Here is a 23,295-nt window from a genome sequence, read left to right on the forward strand (position 1 = left end):
TTAGTTTCCTGTATAAGGACGGCATTGGGGGACTTCTTATCCAAAGCCTCCTAAGCAAGCTCCTCTTTCTCAAGCTACCTAAATCTATCACATTCCAGCTGATTATCTTCATAATTTAACACGTTTCCCACCCTTCCCACAACCTTTCCCATCCCCATAATTAATCGAGGACACCAAATTTAGCTCCTTTTGGACTTTCTTCCTCCTTCTCTCATACATCCTTGGACTCAAACCCAACCTAACGTCTTCTCCAACTGGGTCTACCAACTCCAAAACCATGTCTTTGAGGAGTTGTTGCTGGTATAGGCAGTCTCTTACTTCTCTCTGAGCCTAGAAAATTCATTGCTATGATAAAAAAATTTCTGGGGAAGGAATAGGTTGAATAAGTATTTGAAGAATGCCTTTACTACTTTTAGATATCCCTCGAAAGAAAATCCATTCCTGACATCACAAAAAGGAACAACCAAATTAGAAACAAGGTAGGGACTGATCCCATGGCCAGGGCTAGAAAGTAAATTTTCTGCAATATTTAAAGCTTTCACTTGGTCGCAATCATGCTTAGAAGAAATTATACCTGCTTGAGCAAGATCTGACAAGTGAAGGCTATCACTCTTTTCTGCGAACTAGATTCCTGAATTTCCTCTTTATTTGTCTCTCTCTCCTGAAGATCTCTAGAGGGAGCTCCAAACAACTGATACAATCCTTCATCATTAAAATCTGCTCTCATCTGATCAACCAGAAGCTCCTCAGGCTCACTGTCGCACATGCTTCCCAAATCTTTCATCTGAATTATACATTGAATCATCTTCCATATCCCCTTCTGAAATCATGTTCATCTTCTCCACTTTAGCTACTGTTAGGATCAGCTTTCTTGCCAATATCTTCAAGGTTTTCATCAATCATGACAACCTCTTTAAGCCATTGGTTCTCCTGGATGTCGACTGTTTAATGAAATTTTATTTTTCTATCAATAAAAAAAATCCAAAAAACTGAACCAAATCAAAATGTGCACAACTCTGCCTCCATCTAATATGATCTCAATATCCAAACTAAAAGTGTTGCCAACTGGTCTAGAGGCTGGCAAGGACATATGTGAGACCTGGCAATTTTACACTTCTGATACAGTCATGCAGGATCCTTTTCTTCAGAGGAGGGGTGGGGGTGGGGTTCAACATCCACCTCCTCTCTCGTCTTTATGTGAAGGGATATTTTCACATTTTGGTTCTGAAAGCTAGAAGTGGATATCTTTCATCCAAACTTGCTCAGATACTGATCCCAAAAGCCTAAGATTTTGGGCAGTGAATGGTTGTATTTCATATATTAATTTTTTTTACAAGGGATTCCCTAAAAGTTTTTATTTAGTGGTCCCTCATGTTCATAGTTATTTATGTTGTTCCTCCGGTCCACATCAAAAAGAAAAAGAGGGGGGAAAATTCATAGTTATTTATGTTGTTCCTCCAGCCGACATCAAAAAGAAAAAGAGGGGGGAAAATAGAAAGAACTCTATTCTTGGCCCCTGTTGGTAGTTCTGAACAAAAGGCCACTGTCTAATGTTTGAATCTAATTCCACTATATTCTGTAAAAAAATGTCAATATTTTATTAGAATTATTCTCTCTCTCCCCCCCCCCCCAAAAAAAAAAGAAAAGAAAGAAAAAACCCTCCTTTTTCTTAAGTAACCAACCATTAGCTTGTGAACTTCTTTCCCAACAACATTTTCAATGTTATGATTCTTAGCTGGAATAATTCTTCTATTGAAATATCCAAATTGTTCTGTTACGCTGTGATATAGCCATATGAACCTTTTTCTAATCCTAATTTGTAATTGGTTGACTATTTTGCCTTTTGTTTGCTTTGGGTCATCAGTACAACGATACACAGTAATATGGTACCATTTCCCTCTTCTATAGGGACAGTTAGAGGCTTGGACCCATTCAAACTCACCCTAACTAGACTGATCGGGTGTAAGGCTATTCGACAAGAGTCTAGTGATTATTATTTCTGGTCATAATGCCTCTATCCGTTGTTTTTTTTTTAAAGCACAAAATCGATGGAGTTTATCTTCCAATGTTGTGTTGTGATCATTGTTTCTCTTTTATGGATTGAAACCAGGATATTAGCATGTATAATATTCAGAAGATCAGTGGTTGACTACCATTGTTTGATTAATGGCTACTGGCTAGTGTTGCATCCTATACTCATGAATCCAGAATGTTAGTTGTGATTATTGTTTGATAGCTGCAATACATCTTTGTACTGAATCCATTTTTGTTATGTAAGCATATAGTTCTTTCTAGCAAGCGACACCATGATTAATTGGCTGTCTTATCACTGAGTTGCAAAATCCAAGTCTATCATCAGATTGAATCAAGCTGGGTTCTGTTATCAATGTCAACTCAATAGATGAGCAATTGTTTGTTGTAGAAAAAGGCTTATTTGTAAATGAATGTCTCAATTTTTCAAAAATTAATGCAGGGACAACTACGCTCCCAGTTGCAATCTGCAAATGAAGAGAATGAAAATAAGAAAAGGTGAGGTACCAATATCTGCTCTTTCATGTCTGCAGTATCTGTGAATTTCTGTGTGTAAAATTATTTGATCTTGTGAAAGAAAAGAAATCTAGCGAAATAATATTTTAGACTCTATGCAATAAAGATGCTTGAGCAATACATAATTGTGTGGGATTTGAAGATTCTTTGGTAATTGAGTTTCATTATGCTCGTTGTACTTTTTCTACTGTTTTTGGGCTAGAAAGATGTTTCACTACTTGTGAATCAGTCAGAAATGTGAACCCATTTGTAGGCAACAATATACAAGGTCTGAATTGTGATTGTGATTCAATGAGCTTCTTTTTATTTCTTGTCATCTTGTGTATTGGTTTTCTATAATAAAGAGTACATCCTCAATCTAATATTTGACTCAGTTGATCAATAGCATTGCAATTGAAATATTATCACACGAGGCTATCTATCTACTGTCCAGACTCCAGACTGAAACAGAAAAGAAAATTCCATGGTCCCAACTATTCTACCATGCTCTGGCTATTGTTTGGAGTGTTTGACTGGTACACAGCAATGCTCTAGAAATTTTTGTGGGTATTTGAAGTCTTGATTTCCCTTTTTAAGTGAAAGTCCCATGATTCCTATTGGATTAAGAATATTTCTCTACAATGCATATATGCGCTCCAGGCAAGTGTTTCTCGTGAGCAATTTGAGATGTAATCACTAAAGTTGGACTTAAAGTTTTACCTAGGTTTTCTTTCAAATTTGGTGGCCTTGTATGAGATCAAGCTTGGACATGCATTTTCGTTATATATCATTTGAGCAGAATGGCATCCTCCATTATTATTTTTCTATTTATCATCATTATCTTGCCATATGGAATCATATTGTCTTTTGGGGTTATTCTTTGGATCTTATTATTGATTGTTCTGGTCGCAGTGATAATTTGGATTCAAATAGTGTTCTTGAGAATTCTCTGAGTGCCAAAGAGAAGATTATCTCGGAACTGAACATGGAGCTTCATAGTATAGAAAGCACCTTGTCTATTGAGCGAGAACAACACGTGAACGAGATCAAGAAGTTGAATGCTCTGGTTGGTGAAAAGGTATGACACTTTGTTGACTTAATGAAAATTTTATATTCACCAGTAAGCGTCTTTTAGATGTATGAAAATGTGAACTTTTTCATTTAATACGGAGTCCTTCATCCCTACCCCTATAATGTTAAAATGAACATGGAACCTCATATATGTGACATTTTTCTTTGTTTATGCTTTGTGAGAGAAATGTTTTTCTTGCTTCATTTTGGGTTTAGGCATTGAAGCCTTTAGGGGAGTGTGCTTTTGTGATTTCCAGAGTGTTTGCCAAGCTTGGAGTACTCTGATGGCCTCGGTTACTTTTCCTTTGTTTCTTGTCAGTTTCTTTCTTTTTTCCTTTTTTTTTTTTTTTTGGAGGATGTCCTACCCTCTTTTAGTATTTGTCTTATCTTTTTTTTAATAAAATTATTCTTTCATAAAAGGGTTTTTGTTTCAAAGAATATGGGGACTGGTGAGTATGATGTCAGATCTCTCATCACTATGGACATTGTGTTGTGTCATGAGACATTTGGCTTTGATGGTTTTTGGATGGGATCATTTTTTATTTTGAAAGCAATAATAAAGGCTGAGTATTGTGTAGCTTTCCTTGGAGGCTTGTGACTGTCCCCATCTCTACATGATTTGTCAGTTACTCCAGGTTTGATCTAGGGGTTCAGATTTAAAGTTGGAAATGGAGAGGTGGTTTGATTCTTTAGTATGGAGAACCATCCTTCCAACCCTTTTTTTTTTTTTTTTTTCTAATGAACTCATTTTTATGGAGCACAAGCACTCTTGCGAATGAGTTGCATATACATCAAACATCAGCATTTTGTAGACGCTCATTAGGACTGTGTAATACACTTTGATCCATCTCCTCTCCCACCTTAAAAGTAAATAAACAAATGAATCCTCACTTTTGTTCTCTTGGTAGATTTTAAGTTATACTCTAGAAGTGAAATTGGTTCTCCTATTGGAGTCATTTGGAGTTGAAATAAGCCCTTCCACTTCCTCCTTTTTTTTTTTTTTCCATTATTATGTGCATGATTGTGTAGTTGACCATTATGTGTCTTGAGGTTGACCATTTCAAATCAGTGTCGCTTGTTGATTTGTTTTGTATTAGTAATATATCTTTTTGTTTTCCCACCCTTGGCCTCATGTATTTTGGGTATTTGGATAGGGAGGCAATTGCATTGTTTTTCCTCCCTCAATGACGTGTGTTTCTTTTCATTCAGTAGCATTGTCCAAATTGCAGGGAAGGTTCGAAGTTGATCCCTAGTGTTGTGTTTTAGAATATTTGGAAGCAAAGGAATCATAATAATTTAAGGCATAACAATCCAGAAACTCATTAAAAGGGTTAGTAATTGCATATCATATGTCAGTTTTTAAAGAGTTTTGAATGCTTCCTATATTTTTTTCTTTTGCTGGAAGTTTTTGTTTTATAGACTGGAGCTCCTCCTACACACACCTTTGGTGAAAGTAGAAAAAATAACATTTTAAAGATTTCAACTATCTAAGATTCAGGACATTTGAGGGGACAAAATAGGTACTTGTAGCATAACATATTAAGAATAGAATCTTTTGTAGGGCCTGTTTGATATTGTTGCTGTTGTGTTTCTATTTCTCCACAATGAAGAAATAGATTATAAAAATGCGTTTGTTTATGTTGTAGTTGTTTGTTTTTGTTGCTAGTTTTTAGTTATTTGCCAAAAAAATTGAAAAACAGATTTTATGGTTTTCAATTATTCTGGCAGCCTATTGCCAGAAATTTTAATATCCAGAAATAGTTTTTTGGATTAAATTATTCATTTTATTCACTTTTAAATTAAAATTAAAATTAAATGATCATATGAATTTAAATATAATTAAAAGAAAAATGTACATAAATTTCTAAAAATATAAATATAGCCAATTACAAAATACTTTTAGGTAGCGTTTGGTTCACAATTAGAAATTAGAATCGAAATCGGAATTCACTGGAATTGGAAACAGAATGCTAGATTCCTCTTTTATGTTTGGTTTGACACAGAACTGGAATCAAAATTGTATTATAGTGTTTGGTATATGTATACATAGGAACTAGAAATGAGTCTAGTTAGTAAAAAATTTATTCAATTAATTGAATATAAAATGATAATGTTATAGATATAATTATTACGTAATATTATTTTATCAAGCTATATAATAAATAATGTTTTACAATAAAATCATTTTGATAATCATGTACTTGATTATACTTGGTGCATTGTATTTTATCATTTTATTATTATTATTATTATTATTATTATTATTATTATTATTATGTTTTAACTATATTATTAATATTATATTTATATTTTATTTTATAAGTATTGTATTTTGATATGTAATATATTAAATGTAAATAAAATCTCATATTTTATAACACTATAACATAATTTATTATTTAATATAAAATAATAATATAATAAAACAAGCACCATAGGATTATATTTTATTACAAAATAGTATTTTATTCTTTTTCGTAGATTGTATAGTTAGTAAAATTTACTGTTATATATTTGTATTAATGATATTAATAATATTAATTAATAAGATAATAAAACAACCACCATAGCATTATATTTTATTAGACAATATTATTTTATTATTATTTTTATATATTATATAATTGTAAAATTTACTATTATATATTTGTATTAATGATATTAATAATATTAATTTTATCTTATTTTAAGGTTCTACATAATAATATAATAAATAATCATACCGCAATTACATCATAGTATTTTACTACTACTCTATTACTTTTTATGTGTTATAATATTATTATATATAATGTAAATATTAATAATAATGGTTAAACTATAATATATTATTATATATTTATGCTTAAAGATGTCATAATATTAATATTATTTTTTTATAATTACACAATATATATAATATTACATAATAATATATTAATATATATGTGCTTGCGTATATTTAATATAAAATAGTATTATATTTTTTTCTAGACTATATCATTATTAGATTTTATTATTATGTATTTATAATTGATAACAATAAGAAATATTTTGTTTTATTTTATTTTATTTTTAAGGTTATAAATAATAGTATAATAAATCAATAGTCATACCATAAGTATATCGTAATATTTTAACATCTAATATTGGTCTATTATTTTTTATATGTTATAATGTTATTATGTATAATAAAAGATATTAATAATGATGGTTTAATGTTTATATTAAAATATATAATAATATTTTAAATATATTTTTAAAATTTATGCAGTATATATTGTATTATATTATATAAATTATCATATTATAGTAAATACAGTGTTTCCTAGGAATTAGGATTTGATTCTAGAGTAAAAGTTAGGAATCAAAATGTAAGTGAAAGGAGAAATCCCATTCCTACATGGAATGAGAATCGAAATAAGATTATTGTAAAATAAACGTTAGGAATGGGAATCAACCATTCTGATTCCGATTCCTGCAATTTATTCCCAATTACCAAACACCAACTTACTATTTTTCAATTGTCATTCCAATAAAATTTTTATTGTAAAGTAAAATTTGAAAGTATAACAATTAAGTAAAATAATTATAATAATTTATTTTTATTGTAGTAATTTTTAATGTGTAATGTTTTTAATTTTATTATTTTAATCATATTTTTATAATGTTATTTGATTTAAAGATGAAAATGAGCATTTTTTAATTTGTATTAGTTTTATAAATGTTAATTAAAGAGGTTATTTGTTTCTAGTTTTTAGTTTTAGTTTTTGGTTTTTGGTTTTTGGTTTTTGTTTCTAGTTGTCGTTTTGGTAATTTTTGACAATGATACCAAACATCCCCCTTGCTGGAAATGACAATTTTAAAGACTAGATGGGTTCACTTTCAGTGCAAGTCTGGACCCTGGTCCTCCAGATAGATAGGGCCTTGCAAATCCTTTTCTGCTTGTGATTTGATTATGGATTTTTTATTTATCAAAATATGTTATTTTCAGAGCACGCAAATTTTTAGTAATGATTATATATCAATGCCAAGGTTCACTTGTTTTTAAAGGTTAACCTTCCAAATATCTTTTACTTCTTGCTCTAATTGATGCAGTTGTCATATCTAAGCCTGCCCAACCCTATAATTCTTTATTAAAAATAAATATCTTATAGTTCTGTAATTTTTTTGTTTGTTAATTCACAGGAAGCAGCTCTTCAGGAGATCAAGAAAGAGCTTCAGGCTCGGCCAGCAGCAAAATTAGTTGATGATCTACGCAAAAAAGTGAAAATTTTGCAGGTGACTCCATCCGTCTTCTTCTTGTTCCGGTGATTAACTCTTAAATATTCCCACACAATTGATTTAAAGTTGCTGGAAATTTATAGTATATATATTGGAAAATTTCTGTTAACTCATTGATTGATAGTGCTGCATGGAAATTTCAAATCTCATTAGCATTCATGTGAATTTTTGTTTGAAACTATTTATGTTTGCCGACTTTATCAATCAGGTAAAGGGCCTAAAAACAATTAACAATAACAGCAAAAACTCAAATGGGATTTAAAGATAAGAACAAAGGAATCTCACTTAATAACATTATAATATTTTTTAACCCTTCGTGTCCCACGTTTTTTATTTTTTATTGGGGGAAGGGTTGCATTTCCCAGAAACATTATATGGTTCTTGAATTTGACTGTCTTGTGACGAAAATTGGAACTTGCACAATTCTCAAAATGAGATTGATCAATATAGTTCACGTTCTCAGCCAATTAATTGCAGTGTGGCATCTTTACCTAAACTCTGTCTAGGCAGCATTGGTAGGTGCTTCTTGTTGTGTTTTAAGATTTTGGGCATTCATATGGAACAGCGTTTTACATTTTCACTTTTTAGGCCCGGACCAAGGGCGTGATTGTTATCCTAGTGTTTTGTGAGGTAGAGAGCCATCTCTTGCAAGACACGTTTTCATTTTTCTCTTTTTTGGGTAGCAAAAGAAGAGATCTCATAAATAGATTAAGAATATACAAAAAGGAGAATAAGACATTTCCCTATAGAAAATCTGGGACAAACAAGAAAGAAAATAAAAAAAAAACAGCAAAGAAAGAAAAGGAAAACAAACAAGAAAACGCAGCATGCGAATCAGGCCGCCAGATTATGCCAATCTTGTTAAATACTTGAGAAGCTCACTCCTTTGAAATGCCATAACCAACACACCAGCGATGCCAGGTAATGAATCTGTCCCAACCCAACAAAACACAACACTCTTCCCTGAAAAGATACATGCATTACGTTCCAACCATAACCCCACAGCACTGCAAAATAAATATATAAATAAATAAAAATAAAAAATAAAAAATCCACAATGCTGCCCTGGCCTTTCTCCTTCCAAAGCCCCACAAATGACATAGCCAAAAAGTCAACCATTTCTGGGCAAACCCAATTCTCTCTCAATAAACTAAATAACACATTCCATAATTTCCGAGAAAAATCACAATGCAGAAAAAAAGAGAGAGATGCTGCTTCTGAATTATTATGACAAAGCACACAAACATCTGGAGAAAGTGCCTTAATGATTTTCTAATATAGTAATATGCAACAAGTTAGTGGTATTGATTCTATTAAGCACAACCACATAAAAGCTTTGATTTTTTGGGGGGATGTTGGCCTTACAAATGGTAATAGAAAGAGGAAAAAAAAAAAAAAAAAAAATCAAAGTGTAGGCAGGTGCACGAATCTCTCGTAAATGTGGGGTTTGGGGGAGGGTGGACTATGGTGGGTCTATATTACTCAGCCTTACCTTGCATTTTTGCAAGAGACTGTTTCCATGCCTTGAACCCATGACCTAGAGGTCACACTGTGACAACTCTACAGTTGTGCCAAGGCTCCTCTTCCGGAAAAGAAAGCAACATAGCTTTAAAGTGAAGCGAACTTCTTCCTTCTCTTTTCTCTCTCCTAGCCTTTTGTTGATTCAGCCAAAGAGTCCATTAAATGTTCAGAAATTCAGTTGTGAGCCATATGTATTTGGAATGAAATAAGAAATTCTTATAGTTCAAATTCCGAAAAATAAGTGGCAATCTGGAGCTATGGACATATGTGTATTCAGGTGAGACTTCTTAATTTATTTTAAATTTGCAACTGCTGGCATTGGGTTTGGTTGAAGACTTTGGAATAGAGGTTAGGTTTCAGTTGGGCCATGGGCATGGGGTTCCATGTGTTGGGTTTGGCTTGGTTTAACATCTAACTAAGCCCAGCCCGTTCAAGTGGTACCACTATTTGTTGGTTTCTCCAGAAGTTTTTAGCATTTTAGTGATTGCATTTTAAAATGGAAATTTTAATTGCCAAAAGTACCATTTTAGACTATTCTTTTGTTTTCGTGAACTACTGCTGAACTTTTCTAGAAAGATGCAAACAAAAAAATGGTAAAATTTTCAGGAAAGATGTACAAGGAATACATAAACCCTGTATTGTTTGTACAATGGAGAATAGAGAATGCTAACTATATATTTTTTTTACTGCATTTCCCTTTTTTGCATGGTGCTATGATTCTCTATTAGTTTAATTATTTTTATTTTCTAAAGTCGTTGCAGGCTTGCAGCTGCATAATATTCCTATTCCCTTAGCAAAGGGGCATGCAATTTAATGTTGCCAAAATATGATATGAAAATTGAGAATAGGAAAAACATGCCAATAGGATTATAGATGTGTTTCTTGATAATGCTAAATAGCAACAAAGGATTCATCGTAGATGATGGCAATTTATTGGAAGTTGGAAATTAATGCTTTGTCATTATTGAATTTCTCTTTATTGACTACTTAGGCATATTGATCTTTCAAATAAAATATTAAATTTGATCACTTTGCTTTCTATGAGCAGTTTGGACCCTCTTTCATACTTGTTGAGATTTTTGATTAAAGGGTTGACCTAACTCAAGGATAGGTCACTCCCTCTATTTATAATACATATCAAACACACTCTAATGACCATAATACAATTAATCTCACTAATTAACATAACACTAACACACTTGATAATACTAAAAGGCTAAAATAACCGTTAACTTTCCCCTGCAAGCTAGAGCATACATATCATATGCTCCTAGCTTGTTACAAATAAATTTAACATGAGCACCCTCCAAAGCTTTGGTAAACAAATCAACAGGTTGCATATCAAACTTCACATAAGTAGCGATGAGCTTTTGCATAAGTTTCTCCAAATAAAATGGCAATCAACTTCAATGTGTTTCGTTCATTCATGGAAGACTAGGTTTGAGGCAAATGTAGAGCAACTTGATTATCACACATCAACTCCATAGACTAAGAATGTGGAAGACCCAATTCTTCCAACATGTTCTTCAACCAAACAAGTTCACACATAGTGTGAGCCATAGCCTATACTTTGACTCAACACTTGACCTAGTCACCACATTTTGTTTCTTACTCCTTAAAGCACAAAATTACCACCATCCAAGATATAGTACCTAGTTGTGGATCTTTAATCGGAAGGTGATTTGACCTTATCTGCATCTATATATCCCTGAATATAAGTGTTATGTTGATCTTGATATAAGAGACCTCTCACCTCTCCTAGGGCACCTTTAAGATATCTCAAGATGCAAATTACTACATCCCAATGACTTGTCCTCGGAGAATCCAAGAATTCACTCACAAAACTTGTTGTGGTAGATATGTCCAAGTTCAATCGAGTGATTGTGAGATAATTCATCTTTCCAACAAGTCCTTGGTATTGTCCAAGATTAGGCAACAAGTCACTCATGTCTGGACTAACATGCTATTAGGATCCATGGGTGTATCAGCCGGTTTGGACACGAATAGCCTAGTCTCATCCAACAAATCAAGAACATACTTCTTCTGTAACAAAACAGTTCCTTACGAGATCTAGATACTTCTATACCCAGGAAGTATTTTAATGGTCCCAAATCTTTTGTTTGGAGCTTATTCTATAGAAAATGTTTGTCTTTGAACACCTCGATCATCATCACCTGTAATTGCAATATCATCCACATACAAAATAAGGAGGATCCTTCCCAATGAAGTATAATGATAAAAAAATCCGAGTGATCTGCTACACATTGTCAAAGACCAAACCCAAGTACTACAACACTAAATTGTCCAAACCATGCTCGCGGAGACTATTTTAAATCATATAGTGCCTTCTTGAGCTTACACACTAAGCCTAACTCCCCTTGAGCAACAAACCCAAGTGGTTGTCTTATATGTACTTCCTCCTCAAGGTCACCATGCAAGAAGACATTTTTCACATCTAATTGATGTAGAGGCTAATGAGAAGTGGTGGCCAAGGAGATGAACAAAAGTACTAATGTAAGTTTGGCAACCGAGGAAAATGTGTTAGAATAATCCAAACCATTCACCTAAGTATACCCCTTAGCAACAAGGTGTGCCTTTGAGCGAGCCACAGAACCGTCTGGATTGACTTTCACAATGTATACCCAGTGACAACCAACCACAGATTTGTTAGGAGGAAGAGATGTTGATTCCCAAGTATCATTGTCCTGTAAAGCATTCATCTCTTCAACCAAGGTATTCCTACACCTAGAGTGGGCTAAGGATTCTGAAACAGATTAGAAAGGGCAGCAGGTGATAGAGTAGTAACAAAACATTAATAGAAGGGTGATAAGTAGTCATAGCAAACATAGTTGGAGGTGGGAATATGATCATCGAACGAGGAAACCAAAGGCGTGGTAGTAGAATCTAGAGGGGACTCTCTTCCTTGGAGCCGCTGTCGTGAATATACTTGCAAATTAGGACGATCAAGACGATGAGAAGGACTCAAACTCCATGGAGACACCAGTGGTTGATTAGGTTTGATAGAAAATTAGAATTTGGAAATTAAGCTGAGGAAGAGACTCATTGAGATCAGAAGTAGCACTTAGGGGCTAAGCGTAGTATGGTGTAGACTCAAAGAAGCTAACATCTGTAGAAATAAAGAAGCGATGTAGAGTAGGACTATAACAATGATATCCCTTTTGAATAGCCCAAAAAGACACATTTTATAGCATGAGAATCCTACTTATCCACCTCAGGAGTTAGTTGACGAACAAAGGATACACTCCCAAATATACGAGGAGTTAGAGAAAATAGAGATGATTAGGGAAAGAGAAAGGAGTAGGGAATTTTTCCTGTAAGAATAGAGGACGACATCCTATTGATAAGATAGCAAGTAGTAAGTACAACGCACTTTAGCTACATGCATTTGATAAAGTAAAATGCGAGTGATTTCAAGAATATGTCAATTTTTCCTCCCCACAACCCCATATTGTAGGAGTGTGGGCATAGGATGATTGATGAACAAAACCAAGCTGGGTTATATAAGTAGTGAATTGAGTCTTTATTTCATAATAAAAGGCACAAAATATATGAAATAACTTAGAATGATCTCTTATTAAATATAGCCAAGTCATACTTGACTAATCATCCACGAAGGTTATAAAGCACTAGAAATCCAACTTGGGCACAACTCTACTAGAGCCTCAAACATTATAATGGGCTAACACGAAAGGGCATGCATCCCTTTTATTGAGTCGGGAAGTAAAAGGGGCACGATGATGCTTTCCCAACTAACAAGACTCACAATCAAGATTAGACATAGAACTCAAATCAAGAACTAGATGTTTCAACTTTTTCAATGAAGGATGACCAAGGCGACAATAAGTTTAGAGAGATGTGGTAGCAACAGTGCAGACGGTAGAAGGAAATCGCGGCTCAAAGTGATAAATTCCACTAGCTTCACAGCCTTCACTCGCCTTCCTCGTCTTCAAATCCTAAATGACGACAAAATCAAGGAAGAATGTTATTAAACAATTCATGGATTTGGGAATTTTTCTAACTAACATAAGATTGAAAAGAAACTTGGGAATATACAAAACTGAAGGAAGAGAAATAGAAGAAGTGGGATTTATAGTCCCAATTCCCTTTATGACAGTGGTGGGTCCATTAGCAAGAGTAGCATGAGCTAAGTTTTTTAGGATACTGGAGTGTAGAAAAGAAATTAGGTATGCTTGTGATATGATTACTGGAAGCTGAATCTATAACCCAGCAAGAAGTAATAAATGATAGGCATGCTGTGGGATTACCTGTTTGGGCAAGAGATGCAATGGGAAGAGGTGCTTGTTATGACGCTTGATACTGCATGAACTTGGAATATTCTTCCTCTGACATAGATATAGTAAGTTGCCCCACACTTGGCCCCAAAGGTGTGGAGTCCGTGGTGGATGCATTGGCAACACATGAAGGTTTACTGTGGAGATCCCAACACTGCTCAATAGTATGATTACCTTGTCCGCAGTGAGTGCACTTGCAAGGAGTGCCTCTACCTACATCTCTACCACCACGACCACTCGAACCACATCAATAACTTCTGCGGTTGCTTGGTTGAAAACTAGACCATATAAAACTGTTCTTTTAGAGTCAGATGCAAGAGCTGGAGAAGGCGTGCTGAAGGAAGCATGAAGGATGTGAGAATAATCATCAGCAAATGATGGGCAACTCTGCACTACTAAGTATCTAGGAGCGGAATGCCTCGAACTCTAGTTTCAAACCTGCTTGAACTCAAAGAATTGTCATCTGCTCCCTCTGCTTCTGCATCTCATGAACATGCACAATTATAGGTTGCACAATGTTAGGTTCCTCATGAATGTCTTTCATCTCTCCAAAATGTTCTGTAATGATCCTATCTCCCTATTGTAACTAAAATTTGTCTTGGGATAAATCTACATACGTGTAATGTTACTAGAGTACAGAAGCTTGGCATAATCCTAAATCTCCTTGCATGTATCCAGTTGCATGCACATCTGTGTAATCTGAGGCTCCATCGAATTCCACGAAAGGAAAACAATCAAGGCATCTTCTTGAATCCACACTTTTTTTCTCCTCATTAGAAAGACCAGATTGGAGCAAGTGTCATATTTTCCTAATATTGCTAAATAAACTTGAATAGCCTTAGAGCACTGAACATAATTCTTTCCATCCAAATTTTTGAGTTGTAAACTATGGCTGCGATGAAGGAAACATGTTTCTTGGATTCATAGACTCCATCCCAACACTCAAAAACCAGTGACCACATCACTATCAAACAAGAACAATCAAAACTAACCAGGACAGCCACAAACGAGGTGAGCCACCATTAGCAATACTCATGCATCATGGAAGTGAAAGATTGGAATATAAAAGCTAGTAAAGTTAGTCTAATGATTTTTTTCATTGGAAATCACGGTATTATATATATATATTAAGATGTGACGAAGCTCTTGTTAAAAAAACTAAATGTCTTTGGTGGGGTCCATTTTTTAATAGGTTCTCATCTCTGAATTGCATTGTAAATGCTAAATATTTTTCTTTGGTTGGAAAGGATTGTTGGTTCCTTTTACTTAAAATCCATAACGAATAGCACAAAATCTTTGAATAAATTTATGGAATTTTCAAGGGCGACCAATTCTTAGTAGTTTGGAAAGGAGCTCTGAGATCATGAAATGGATTAGAAATTTGTTGGTGAACTATCTTTAGCAATATGAAATTGTTCCTCAACAACTAGTTCTACTTACCAATTTTCTTAGGATTACCATCCATAAGATGTGATCTGTCAAGAAGCCTGAAGATTTCACCCCCACTGTGCTTTTTATCACTTGTGTAAACACAGATTAAATTCCCTAAAATGTTTCCATTTTGGTTACCTGCCCATACCTGACTACTGCTACAAGAATCATTTCTGAAGATTCACAGTAAATGATTCTTTCTAATAAAATTTTTCCTTTATCAAAAAAGAAAATGTGTCTGGATCTGCCATGGCAATTGCATTAATACATTATCATCACTATTTTTATTGTTTCTCTGCCACATTATAATTACTGGTGGATGTCTCTATTTAAATTTCTATTGTTTTGTGTATAGGCAGTGGGTTATAATTCAATTGAGGCTGAAGACTGGGAAGTAGCTACTAGTAGGGAAGAGATGAGCAAACTGGAGTCTCTTCTTCTTGATAAGAATCGAAAAATGGAGCACGAACTCACACAGTTGAAGGTATCAAGCCTCTTTTTTATGCTTAATTCCCTTTTTAACTTTCTTTTAATTTTCAATTAATTATTTTCATATACTTAAAGTATTACATCATGCACACACACACGCACACACACACGCGCGCACACACACACACACACACACACTCATCCTTCCTGGTTGGCGTGTTCACAAATGTACAAGGATTGTCACTGGGAACTGTGAAGAAACACATTGTGATATATTGTCATGTGTGTTTATTGTGAATTTCAGATGGCATTCATCAGTGAATGCATATAGAAGTGTCTATTCATTATTTATTTTTTGTAATTTTACACTTCTCCACTGTTCTTCAGGTCAAACTTTCTGAGAAAACATCTTTGTTGGAAACAGCTAAAGGTAATGTAGCAGAACTAACAGAAAAAGTCAACGAACAACAAAAACTAATACAAAAGTTGGAAGATGATATATTGAAGGTTCGATCAATTAGTTCTGAAATGTCTATAGTTACTGTTTGCTTATTAGTTATGTTTCCTGCATGCATCAATATTTGCCCTTTTCTCCATATCTCAAATTATTAATTTGTGGCGTTATACTGTTATGAAGGCGCATGCATATTGACTTTTGGATGTCAACTGCAGGGGCATAAACAAAATTTTTTTTTTCTTTCTGAGCTATGATTTCAACTGTTAATTAATTAATTTTGAGCATTTAGTTTCTTGCATCTTTATAACTACCTCTATTTTGGAAAACCTTAATAGGAGCATTGTCTCATCTGTCTTTCATAATTATTATTTTTCTTCTAATGTAGGGCTATAGTTCTAGAGATCATAAAAGCACTTTATTTGATGATTGGGATCTTTCAGAGTCAGGGGCAGCTGATCCATCTGAGGTATGCATGTCTCTTTTCTTACAATTCATAATGTGCTATGAGGAAATATTTTGAGATGATAATGCAATGATTGTGGTCAGTAATTTTGGATGCGCACTTTGTTAGTGCAATCTAGGCCATTTGCTTGACACCGTGATCTTCAGTTTGTAGTGAAGTTTTAGTGAATTTTATTTTGCCCTTGTTGAATTTGGCTGCAAGAATTGTTGATTTTGATAAGAGGGATGAATTCTCATCCAGCTTGCTTACAGTAAGCTTGAGTTTTGACCGGAAGCTCATGAATTAAGGTGGAGCACAAGCTATTTTTGGTTCATTTCATTTAAGTAACTTAAACCTGAGGAGAGAAGCAAGAAAGATTCATTTGTGTAGAACATCTTGAAGACACTGAATGCAAGCTTACTCAGGTTCATCCCCATCTGTAGTTGAGCTATATGAACCTCAGTTTTCTTTCAGCAAGATTGACGTTTCAATTTGTATGAGGTTTAATCTGTAAAATAAAGGGGAATTTTTTAGAAATTTGTCAAGTCCCAGATGTGGCTGCTTCACTACATTATAGGGGGATATAGTCAGAAATATTGACGATCCGTTGATGTAGGATTCTGTTCATGATGTTTTGTTTTACTTCTTCAATAGCTGTTCCAGTGTGAATTGGCAGAGAAGGATTCATGTAGCCGACTCCCACCTAGTGGGAATCAAGGCTTGGTTTGTCGTCGTCGTTGTTGTTCTTCTTTAATAGCTGTTGCAATTTAAAACCACAAGTGCAAACTTGCTTGGTGCACTGTACACGGCCATGTCTTGTGTGTGAGATGATTGGATGATATTTCTCATTCTGCTTTGAATTGTCCCATTCTTACATAACTTCTTCTGGATCAGAGTGGAGATCAGAAACACATTTCTTTAGATCAAGACCAAAGCTCAATGCTTAAGGTAATATGCAATCAGCGGGACCGGTTTCGTGCACGCTTGAGAGAGACAGAAGAGGTATTCTGTGTCACTTTGGGCCGATGTTCTTCTGTTTTTCCTCTTATTTTATTTCAATTATTGCACTTGAGTTTATTTTCACCAGATTGACTTATTTAAAATTTTGAAATGTACTAGGAAATAAGGCAGTTGAAGGAGAAGATAGGTTTGCTAACTGTAGAATTAGAGAAGACAAAAGCTGATAATGTCAAACTTTATGGAAAGATTCGTTATGTCCAAGACTACAATCTTGAGAAAGTAGTTTCTAGAGGATCAAAGAAGGTACCTTGTTGTTACACTTGTTATTTTTGTAATATGTTTAGTGTCTTTTCCAATTTAAGTTACTTTTTTTAGATTATTATTTTCAGTATTCAGAAGATCTCGAAAGTGGTTTCAGCTCAGATGTTGAATCCAAGTACAAGAAGATATACGAGGATGATATAAATCCTTTTGCCGCATTCTCCAAAAAGGTTTTCATTCTTGAGCTTTGTTGGCTTTCTTCACCCCCTCCCCCCCCTCACCCCAAAAAAAAAACAATTACATCTCCTGATCTCCATATTGAAATTAGAAATGTTCCAAATTCTTGTTTTCATCCTATAACTAATCTTGCGTGTTGCAATGAAAGAGGAGATAGAAATCTTTCACATGCCATATGATTTTGCTGCAATAGTTTCTATGAGCTGCCAAATGTCTTATGAACTTAGTTTTACCTTTCGCTGTTCTTCCATGAAAAGATTTTCATGTTGTTTTCATTTTTCATTTAACAAATGATAATTGTTTGTTTTATTATAAAAAAAATATGAAACTAGAATTAAAGAACTTTTGTTGTACTAGCCTCATGGTTTTAAATCACGGTAGCAGGTGGTGTAACGTAAAGGTAACGGGTGTAACGGGAAGCGGGAGTAGTGGATGTTACATAACAGGAAGTGGGAGTAGCGGATGTTACATAACAGGAAGCAGGAGTAGCGGATGTTACATAACAGGAAGCGCGTGTAACGGCCGTGAATTTTTTCAAGCACTCACAGCCTTGTGCATATTAGTTTATTTGCATATTTTAAGCTTTTAACCCTTCTTAGAAAGAGTTTTAGTGTATTTTAGATCTTCTAGTTCAACTAAGGGCAAGAAGTTTACATTTGTTTTAAACCACATTGACAAAAAAATTATGTGTGCGTATTTATACTTCTCATTGTTCTTATGCATGATAAACTTTTGTGTGTGCTACCTTAATTAAAAAAACAAAATATATTATACACTCTATTAATCTATTAGACAGATAAGGCATACGAAAAATAGTATACAATAATTAGAAAAGAAAGAAGGTAGAAGTTGAAAGTATAGAACATAAATATCAAATTTCTAATATTATCAAAAGAAAATATTTTCCTAACAAGTTAGTATTTCCAATTGTTAATTAAAGCATTTTTTGCGAGTATTTAGAAAAATAGTAGATTTTGTATCATTATCATCCTCATTATAATCTTTTCCCACTCTCCCCATAGTATATTGAGAATGATTTATAAAGGAGGGCAAGAAACAAAATTGCGAAGAAAAAGTAAAAAATAAAATAATTTTTTTGGCGTAATAGTCCTGTAGCGATTACGTAATGGCCGTAGCGGCCTTTATGTAACAACCAAGGTTTGTAATGGCCGCTATGACCGTGATTTTTCTTCCCACTGATTTTGCGGTGTGTAATAGTATTGAGAACCTAAAAATTGTTGCGTAGCGGTGTTACGTAATGGTTGCAGCCATTATTTAAAACCATGACTAGCCTACTAGGAAATACTCAATTGACTTCAACATTATATGCTAAATTCTTAATTGGCTCATATTTTCTTTGTGTTTAAATTGAAAATTGGCTTGAAGTTTTTTGCATTCTTGTGCATAGAAGATCAGGGCCATGGTTTTAAATAACAGCTGTGATATATAACGCCATTACGTAACAATTGTTTGGGTTCATGATACCGTTACGCACCGAAAAATTGGTGGGAAGGAAAATCACAGCTGTTATGGACCGCAACCGTTACGTAAAGGCTGCTTCAGCCATTACGTAACTGCTATAGGACTGCTGTGTCAAGAATATTTTATTTTATTTTTTACTTCCCCCCCAGGAAATAATCATTCTCAATATACTATGTGGCGAGAGGGAGAAAATATTATAATGAGGATGATAATAATACAAAATTTACCATTTTTAAAATACTCATAGAAGATGCATTAATTAACGATTTGAAAATACTAATTTGTCAAGAAAATATTTTATTTTGATAATATTAGCACTTTGAAATTTATGATCTATATTTTTCAACTTCAACCTTTTTTTCTTTTCTAGTTATTGTATATTTGTATTATTCATACGTCTTATGTGTCTAATAGATTAATGGAGTGTATAATTTATTTTGTTTTATTAATTAATTTATCACACATAAGAATTTAGCATGCATAAGAAAAATGAGGAAGTATAAATACACATGTAATTTTTTTGTCAATGTTGGTTTAAAACAAATGTAAATTTCTTATCCTTACCAAACAATTTCATTGAACTAAAGGATCCAAAATACACTAAAACTCTTTATAAGAAGGGTTAAAAGCTTAAAACATGCAAATACACTAATATGTACAAGGTTGTGCCTGCTTGAAAAAATTCACACCCATTACACCCGCTTTCCGTTATGTAACATCCGCTACTTTTGCTTCCCATTACACCCGTTACCATTACGTTATACTCCTCACTACTGCGATTTAAAACCATGGATCAAGCCCTTTAAAAAGTCATTTTAAAAAAATAATCCTTGGAGTTTGGAAACCTGTTTGTCCAAAAATTCCAACCCCTTGAAAAGGTACTTCTAGAAAACTTCTTTTGGCTGGGTCTTCTCTGCAGCAGGCCTAGACTAGACTTGCGACCTACTGAGTAGTGCGTATCAACTGTTCTAGGCTAATGCATGTACTCGCATTACAAGTGACAACCCACTCACCACCCCCCACTACCTGCAATTAACCAAATACGAGAGAGAGGCGTGGGGGGCGGGGGGGGGGGGGGGGGACATAGGAATCAGGACTGATGTTGGAACATACATGTATCAGCATGGTGATACTAATGAGACACTGTCTGATGATATTGCTAATTGTTGCAAAAATGTGTGCTATATTTTGATTGCTAGTATCACTATTAGTGTCCTTTCAATTGAAATTGATTTCATGCAAAATTATTCATAGGCTAACCTTCAGCAACTTCTTGTATGTTAGTTTAAAAATAATGTCTTCCCTGAAATCACTTTTACTCCAATATTGTCCTATATGAGGCCTTTGTGCATGTTGTTTTTATTTTTTGATTTTATATTTTTCTGTACTTAATATTTTTTGCTATCAGGAAAGAGATCAAAGGTATAAGGAGCTTGGTTTCAGGGATAGAATTACACTTACCAGTGGGCGCTTCCTTCTGGGAAACAAGTATGCTTCATGTTCTTTAATGTGGTTTTTTAAATTACAGCCATTTCTCTCTTGATGAGCCGTTCAGTTCACACACATTTTTTTTTCCATCTTTACTTGTTCATGATGTGATTCATTATTTCAGTATCATAAAAATCCTGGAGATTCATAATCATTGCTAATGGCATATGACTATTAGTTGAGATCCATGGCTCAAAATTGTCTTACTAGATTGTTATTGTTGATTATTATATCTTCATCCATCTATTGGTTTCTTTGAACCCCCCTCCCCCATCTCCCAACTCCTGTTGCTCACTGATATTTGTCCATCTCATCCTTCCTTGCCATCTGCTTCCTCAATTCTATTTCTTCTATTCACCCCAATCCCTTTCTTTGACAGCCCCCTTGGTTTATGCTGAACACACCTAACCTTTTCAACTGAGCCTCCATTTTATTTTCCATGGGAAACATACATTTCCAAAACTCTCCAACTAGGCCATGAAATAATATTGGCACTACAATGTCTCTAGAACTAGATGCATTCATTGAGGAGCATCATGACCACTATGCCCAAAATATTTTGTTGAATCTTGCCTTTCTTAGAGGGGCAAGATGTAGGACCTTCATTTTACAAAATGAAGAGGCAAGCCCTCACATTTGGACATAGAGGGGAATTGGGGAAGGGGGTTCCATGACAATTGATTACCATCGCATACTTGATGCTCCATATATGTATGTCCTCCACTCAGGCAGGAAATGAGACTGTCTTGGCCACTGAAAAATTTTCCTATTAATAATATTTATAAAGTACTCTTTTAGTTTTACAAAGTGCGTAAGATTGTTTGGGTTCTCTGTTGGACAGTATCAAGCATTGCTGCAAACGAGTTGAGCCAAGCTAACCTGATCTTTGACCAGATTGAGCTCGGCTTGACTGCTTTTGAGGAGCTTGAGATCAAGCTCGAACCAAGTTCAAATTGTACCATTCAAGCTTGGTTCATTTGACATATATATAACTTGAGCTCGACTCATTTGGAACTTGTTTTACATTAATAAATGAGTCAAACTCATGTATAGTTTGAAAGTTTGGTTTCAAGATTTAGCTCGACTCAGTTCCATCCATAACTTATTTTTATCAATTTTTGTATTTATAATTGTAATTTTGTGTTAAAAAATAGAATTAAAATAATTTTAAAAGTACAATAAAGATAATTTGAGAGAATATTTTTTTAAAAACCAAATATGTTTGTGAACCTATTATCGAGCTTATTCATCGAGTTAACTCACGAGCCTAATAATTGAGCCTACTGTTGAGCTTTCAATGCGCTTGCTGGTGAGCTAGTTAAATGAGCCATCTTGCAGCCTTATGAATTGAGAATTCAATGGGCTTGCTGGTGAGCTAGTTAAATGAGCCAGCTTGCAGCCTAATGATTGAGCATGATTCAGCTTGAGCTCGGCTCATTTAGCTAGCAAGCTTCAAATGTAAGCTTGAGCTCAGCTCATTTGACTTAATAAAAGAGTTTGAGCCATTATTCAGCTGAGCACTGAGTATTTTGCAAGTGGCTCAGCTTGTTTGCAGCCCTACTATCAAGGGGAATTATATTTTGCATTTCTTCCTTGGCATCAATTGAGGAAATATCATTAGGACTCTTTGAATTTTGCTAACGTCCCTAGATGTCTCTATAGTTCCACAAAAGATTCTAGCTCAAGTCACTCAAAAAAAATTTTTACCAACTAAAACCTCAAAATCAGGTGAGATTCATAGTGAACTCATATCTCTCATACTAGGGTTATCTCTGCCACCAGACTAGGAGTAAACTGAACTTGGACGGTTGGACCGTTACTTAATTGAATTGCATCTCTTATATTTTTTACACCTGCTTCTGATCTCGTTGATGGTTTTCTTTTTGTAAAAGGAGGATTTCTTGCTCTTTTGTATTTCTTCTAATACAACTCATTGGTTATCAAAAGACAAAAGTATGTGTGTGTGTGTGTGTGTGTGTGTGTATAGCTAGGAGAGAATGCTTAAATTTGAAATTTGAAATCATGGTATATTATAATTGTCTTGGGCCCAACTTCGGTGAGGTATTGTCCGCTTCGGCCCACTGGCCTCGCGAGTTTGTCCTATAAAAGGCGTCTCACATAGTTGGAACCCAAACCCTCTTTATAAGCCCAAGATCTCCCTAGTATACATCCGATGTGGGACCATGACAGGCTCTCTCGTCCGTTCTATAACATCCTCGTCAAAGTGGTTTACACCTCTATGTAGGATCCATTTACATGATAGTACCCCCAGGGTGACTCTGATACCAAATGTTACGGTCTTGGGCTCAGTTCCGATGAGGTATTGTCCGCTTTGGCCCACTGGTCTCGCTGGTTTGTCCTATATAAGGCACCTCACATAGTTGGAGCCTAAACCTTACTTGGAAGTCCAAGAT

At 34.4% G+C, this 23,295-nt stretch overlaps 1 protein-coding gene across 1 annotated transcript in view; it reads left to right on the forward strand.

Annotated features, from left to right (window-relative positions):
- The window catches only part of LOC131146530 (protein CASP), a 78,852-nt gene that overhangs the window by 39,081 nt on the left and 16,476 nt on the right, over positions 1 to 23,295 (forward strand). Inside the window, exons 8-17 of the mRNA XM_058096165.1 lie at positions 2,474 to 2,529; positions 3,439 to 3,604; positions 7,765 to 7,857; positions 15,481 to 15,609; positions 15,942 to 16,061; positions 16,397 to 16,477; positions 17,348 to 17,455; positions 17,573 to 17,716; positions 17,803 to 17,904; positions 20,802 to 20,881. Coding sequence (XP_057952148.1) covers positions 2,474 to 2,529; positions 3,439 to 3,604; positions 7,765 to 7,857; positions 15,481 to 15,609; positions 15,942 to 16,061; positions 16,397 to 16,477; positions 17,348 to 17,455; positions 17,573 to 17,716; positions 17,803 to 17,904; positions 20,802 to 20,881 — 1,079 coding nt within the window. The remainder of the gene's footprint in view (positions 1 to 2,473; positions 2,530 to 3,438; positions 3,605 to 7,764; positions 7,858 to 15,480; positions 15,610 to 15,941; positions 16,062 to 16,396; positions 16,478 to 17,347; positions 17,456 to 17,572; positions 17,717 to 17,802; positions 17,905 to 20,801; positions 20,882 to 23,295) is intronic.

This window comes from Malania oleifera, chromosome 13 (assembly GCF_029873635.1).
Source record: "Malania oleifera isolate guangnan ecotype guangnan chromosome 13, ASM2987363v1, whole genome shotgun sequence".
NCBI lineage: Eukaryota > Viridiplantae > Streptophyta > Magnoliopsida > Santalales > Ximeniaceae > Malania > Malania oleifera.